This window comes from Garra rufa, chromosome 2 (genome assembly GCF_049309525.1).
Source record: "Garra rufa chromosome 2, GarRuf1.0, whole genome shotgun sequence".
Classification (NCBI taxonomy): domain Eukaryota; kingdom Metazoa; phylum Chordata; class Actinopteri; order Cypriniformes; family Cyprinidae; genus Garra; species Garra rufa.
The window spans coordinates 56,540,646-56,547,084 of record NC_133362.1 but is presented as its reverse complement, the minus strand read 5'-3'; the positions used below and the strand labels follow the sequence as shown (position 1 = coordinate 56,547,084).

The 6,439-nt window shown below is 36.6% G+C and overlaps 1 protein-coding gene across 1 annotated transcript; it reads left to right on the top strand.

Annotated features, from left to right (window-relative positions):
- The first annotated feature begins 868 nt into the window (after positions 1-868).
- LOC141325145 (uncharacterized) lies at positions 869-2,721 on the top strand. Its single transcript, XM_073833640.1, has 2 exons — positions 869-962; positions 1,959-2,721. Exons 1-2 carry the CDS (start codon positions 937-939, stop codon positions 2,575-2,577), a joined length of 645 nt encoding a protein of 214 aa, XP_073689741.1. The 5' UTR covers positions 869-936; the 3' UTR covers positions 2,578-2,721.
- The last annotated feature ends 3,718 nt before the right edge of the window (positions 2,722-6,439 follow it).

Sequence of the window (6,439 nt, the reverse complement as noted above, 5' to 3'; positions counted from 1 at the left end):
CCTGTTTCCCATTCGAAACATATTTAGGTAAACTTAAAAAGATTGTACGGAGGCCTCAAAATCCTGTGCAGCAAATTGTCAGGCGCATCCATGAGAAACAGAGAGTGGCAAAACAGAAGAAAATAACAATTTCCTCTCCTCTCAAACAGCCCCATTTCTCTGGACCAGTGACTGATGAACTTGGAACATGCCAGCAGTACAGGCAGTACAATGATGGACAGACATTCATTTCTTGCTGTAAAGGCGATAACTGTTTTTCCTTAGGGGGAAGGATTCTCATTGTGAGAAATATTTTGCTTTCTTCTTCTAAAACTGTCAAAGTTCTCTGCCACTTCTATAAAAACTATGAATCTTTTTTCAGCTATCCAATTGACTCGGCATGCCTTGGAATTCACTTCGTTTCAAACCTATCCAAAGACTTGCATGTGGTGTCGGTTGAGGAATTAAAAAGAAAAATAGTGCTCTTGCCATATAAATCTGGGTTTGTGGCATTGCCACAGCTGCATTAGCCTGCTTCTTTTGTATTTTTCCAGCATGCTACCATTTGCGGTTGTGGATTTTTTGGATGGTGGAGGTGTGGCAATATTACCCTGCAAGTGGTTTACTGGACCAGAGGAAGATACATGTTACTGGCCACCAGGACGACTCAACATAAGCAAGGCAGTAAAAGATGAAATTCCTCCGAACCCTACTTGGCCCCAGTTCAAAGTGCGCATCCTGGGAAAAGCAGGTAATGTGGCTTTTTTTAATGGTGACTAGTAATAATAATATGCATGTATCTAATAACATAAGTAAGGTGTGCTTCTGAAATAGTAGTTACTAATATTTATTGGTAAATGTCTATCACCTACAGAAAACTATGCCCGCGCCACAGAAAAACTTTTAAAGGCCGAGGCGACCTCAGACTTACAGACGGAGTCAGATTCTGGAAGGCGGATGGGAAAAGGGAAGCGCAAAAGAAAGTAAGACTATATTTATTGCATACATAGATTTTAAAAGTAACAATTATTCTTGAAAAGTTTTCGTTCTTTTAAGCTGTTTAAGTACCACAAGACAAATAAAGAATGCCTTGTCAATGTGACACACACATGAACCGTGTGCACTAAAAGACTCGTGTCCATTTGTCAAATATTACTATAAGAGATGTCTTAAAGGGATAGTTCACCCAAAAATGAAAATTGTGCCATCATATACTCACCCTCATGTTGTTTCAAACCTGTATGAATTTCTTTCTTCTGCTGAACACAAAATAAATATATTTTGAAGAATGTCGGTAATCAGACAGTTGATAGACCCCATCGACTTCCATAGTATTTTTTTCCCCTACTCTGGAAGTCGATGGGGTCCATCAACTGTCTGATTACCGACATTCTTCAAAATATATTTATTTTGTGTTCAGCAGAAGAAAGAAATTCATACAGGTTTGAAACAACATGAGGGTGAGTATATGATGGCACAATTTTCATTTTTGGGTGAACTATCCCTTTAAGTTAAATAACGTTAAATGACTGTAAAGAGTTGTGAGGAAATGAGTTGTGTCAGATCTGCATCACGTGCGGCAGATCTTAAAGTGACAGCAGCCTAGTAATTAAGTTGCTGTGTGATGTCTGTCATCAATGTTAATATAAAAAACAAAGGTAACAGAAAATGTGATCTTTAATAAGGATTAATCTAAATTTAATTGATAAATTATGCAGTTAAGACTGTAAAGTGTTTATTCTATTTATCTATATTTCTTATTAGACAGGAAGGCTAGGCTACAGGTAAATATGACATTTATTATAATGGGTTTTTATGTGAAGATTATTTTAAGTTGTTTTAAATTTAGTAGAAAGTAGAAATTGATATTTTTCAATTACACTGTAATGTTGAATGTCCATAATTAATATTAATAATAATTATTCATTATCCTACCTTGCACATATACAGCTCTAATTTGAAATTGTGTGCATTTCTAGGCCAGTGTGTCTGTCAAGCTCTGATGAGGAACTTGGTGGTGCTGGGCATGATCATCCATCCAGTGTGCCTTTACCTCCACCAGTTCCAGAGAACCTCCAACCGCAGGCTCCCCACTCACTCAATACCCGTCCATTTATTCAACCACCTTCAATTCCTTTAATGACCGTTGCTTCAGAACGCCACAGTAGAGTTCTGCAAGATGCCAGTTCTGCATTTAGAGATCAGCATTTACCTCCCCCAGTGCCAGAGAACCTCCTACCGGAGGATACCCACTTGGACAGGACCCGTGCACTTATTCAGCCCTCTCCACTTTCAACCCCTTTTACAGCTGTTACACCAGACCGCCCCTGTAGAGTTCTGCAAGGTGCCAGTCCTGCATTTAGAGATGCCATGTTTGCACGTCTCCTAACCGTCCTGGAGGAAATAAAGGAGACGCAAAGGGTTCATGGGAGGATGATACAGTCACTCCTCACACAACGGGATGCAAGTGCAGTTACAGCACTTCCAGCAGATATTGTGTTCCCCCTGAGGACAGTCTCGGATGTTGCTGAAATGGAGCAAAAATTGGCAGACCCCACCTTCCACAAACAAGTGGTATGTTCTAATATGACCATTTAACAAATTTACTGGGCTGATCGTTAATGTTTTTGCACATACAGTACTATCAGGGTTTCCGCGGGGTCTTAAAAAGTCTTAAAAAGTCTAAAATTTAAAAATCAAAATTTTAGGCCTTAAAAAGTCTTAAATTCGCTGTTCTAGGTCTTAAATAATTTTACACAGGTCTTATTTTTCCGATGTCCATGTAACGCTACCTCTAATATTCATTTAAATTCTCTTTTTGTTGTTTCCGTGGTGTTGTAGTTCTTTATTTCACAATTCCAAATATAATTTGCTGTATTTAAACTACAAATGAGACCAGCATGCAATAGCCAATCAGCTTTCTGTTATTGGCGCGAGTCTCTCTCGGATTGTACCGCAGAAGTAAAATGGATTTAACTTTTTAGCTATGGGGAAGTGCAAGTTTAGCGATACTTAGCTTGAAAAAAACTGAATATAGGGCTTGGCTAAGGCCAGTTGCTAACAACTAGATTTTTTTTCTCCCTCTGTGGAAGTTACTGCGTCTTCAGAATCGCAGTAGCAGAATACAGGTCAAACGACCTTTTTCTGTATATAATGTTATCAATAATAATAAGAAATATAGGTCAAGCTAGCTGATCGCCAGCCTTCGAAATACTTTTAAAATGTTTTTTTTTTTTTACTTGCCCGACCGAACAAACCGCCTGATTAAAACTGAAGTGACAAAAACAACTAGCGAAGCATCGAAAGGCAAGAAAGATTTATATTTTAATACATTCAACGTAAACAGAAATTGATAATGGATAGTGTATTTCTGGTCTATTTGTGACATACTTTAAAACAATGTTTGAATGTAACAGCTCTCTAAAGAAACACCCTGAGGTAAAAATTTCAAATGTATAGTTTATTTATAACATGATATAGTTCAGTAATATACCAAGTGAGCTTTTTGCTGAAAATTCTCACAATTACAAATGTTACATTAATTTTAGCTCAATAAAAAAGTAGTCAAGTAGTTACTTACATATTAGACAATATGCAACATTAGCAGAAGCATTCTCCTAGCAACGTTTTGCTATAATTCAGCGTTTTGATCGAATCAGTTGAAATAACTCGCTCATGAAGTGACTTACCGCCACCTGCTGGTAGTTTAGTGTGTTTAAAAGTATGCCTCCACACCCAACATTTCTAATGTATATATTTATAAATCAATAAATGTATTTAAAACATTAATCTCACTTTTAATTTTGCAGTGTAAATTATGTAATCTCACTGCTAACAGCCATTTAGAATTTATTGATAAATTCATAAAATAAATTTCAAAGGTAATGCATACATTTCAAAAGTAAAAAAAAAGGCCTTTATAAAGGTAAATCAAATATGCATTATGATTTAAGATGTAAAAGCTAATAGAGCACTGATGAAAATATTGCTTCAGAATTTTTTTTTTTACATCAGATATTTCTAGTGGTACTTTTATGGGGATATTTTGTGTGGAATAGTATCTGCTGATATGAAAAGTTCACTGTATATCGTAGTAATAAATTTAATTTATGACAGCCATGAAATTATGTTTACTTTTTACATTAAACACATTAAATATTACATGTATGCATGTAATATAATATCTATTTCCATTACAGGTTTGGTCTTAAATTTCATATAAGGTGGTATTAAAAAGGTCTTAAAAAGTCTTAAATTTCACTTGTTCATATCTGCAGAAACCCTGACTATACAAAAGTCTTAGGCCACCACAAGCTTAGTTGTTTTAGCAAAGTTTTAATTACCACCCACATTTATTTTTCGGTTTCTTTATTAAGATGCAGAAAGTATAGGAAATATGTACAGAAAGTACAGGAAATATGTACACAAAATAATAACAAAAAGGCTTCTTCAGGCAAAAGTCAGTATTTTGTGTAATCTCTCTTTGCACTGAGCACATCTCACACCTCTTTTGGGGGGACTGTCCATAAGTTTTCTGAAGCTGCACTTCCCAGAGTTCATCTTTAGATTTAGGCCGTATTTTATTTTTCCTGTCTAGTTGACCCCATAATGCCTCTATAAATTCAGGTAAGCTGTTTTTCTCTTCAAATATGATTTCACCGTATTAGCAGTGTACTTGGAATCGTTATCATGCTGAAAAAATAAAAACATTCCCAATATGGCACTTTCCAGAAGGAATGGCATTATAAATTGAAACCTGTCTGTACTTTTCCTTATTCATGATCCCTTCAATTGCTCAAGTGTAAGGGGAGGTCACACTAAATACTTACCACAATTAGCATATGGTCATTATACCATACAATAATGGTGGCATAAGACGTTTGCACAGTACTGTAGCTTTTTTGCTAATAACTCAAGTACAAGTATAAAACATCTGTTAGAGAGGCAACTGCATGTATTATGGGAGTGTTCCCTGGGAATTATGAAAAACAGAGTTGTATTTAGGTACTCGATACACTATCCAAATAGTAGATTACTACTTCCGATGATAATCGTAATTAATTCCCATTATGATAATCTTATTTTTCTTTAGGTTGGCGTGGTGGCAGAAATTGGAGGAAGAACATTGGATGAAGCCACCAGAAGAATGATGGCCTTCCTTTTAGACCACTCCCTATCAAGAGAGTACAATTTTTTTGGCCGCCATGGAAAGCGAGAGTTTCGGGGGCTCAAACTGTTTGAGGTTGTATATGGTATGTTTACTCGCTGTTTAAACATATTAAAGGTACAATATGTAATTTTTCAGCTTTAAAAATAGCAAAAATCACTATATCTATGTTATATATTTTTTTTAGTTGTGTACTTACATTATCCCGACAGTTTCCACGAACTTTCAAATCCGGAGAAATTTATAGTTTAATTCGAAGACACGGGCCGTTTCTTTATTTCCGTTTTGTCGCCCATTTATGGCGTCATATAACCTTTGACCCCTCTAGTTTCTCTAAGTTCCTGCGGAACCGCCAAATACAAAGGGGAACAGAAGCAAAGAAGAGATGAAGAAGAAAAAGTAGTAGCTAGTCTTGATCGATACTATTATATTTATATTGATATCGTTTATATTAGTATTTATACCTCAATCAATAACATAGTTATGGATCATGATTATGCTTTGCCTGCACATTCTGTGAAGCGCAAACGTACGGGTGAAATAAATGACCAGTATGTCATTATGTCAGTATGTCGCAGTATGTAAGGATGTAACTTACTCACACTAGACGTTTTAAACCGTGCCCAAAGCCCGGTTCGTTTGACTTGTGTAAGTGCTCCGTGCCGCGCTCGGGCGCGATTCGTTTAGCTGGCCCTGTCCCGGCTGAAAGAGGTGGGTCAGAGAGCAGTTCGGTTGGGCTCGGGCGCGGTACGCATAGTTTAAGCGCTAACCGTGTCGGAGCACAAAACAAATACAATTCTGTGTCTACAAATGTATCCTATAATTACCAACACAACACTTTTCAAATAATTTAATTCAGTAAAGTATATTTAAGTTTATAATGGGTCTGGTTCTCTCCTTATTGATGAACAGGAATTGTAGTTTGCCAGTAAAGCTGCAAATTCTTTAACTAACGTTCATATTCTTTCACTCTCCGTAATAACTCACTGATACACACAAGTGAAAATCAATGAACGGCATAGATGAATTATTATTAATTATTAGGTAGAATATTATTAGAAAAAAATATTTTCGCCATTATCTCGTACGTAAGTGTGTTTCGGCCGGATTTTGAGTGCGCGGCCAGCGGGAGTAATCGCGCTCAGGCTCGGTTCAAGGCAATTGTGCCTACATCCTAAGTGTAAAGTTAAGCAGTTCTCTGTTAGAGGACGAGTGCCTCTTCAAACACTATCTACAATAGCTTCTTCCAGTGATACTCAATAAGATTGGTAGGCAAAAAAGACAGTATCTCAT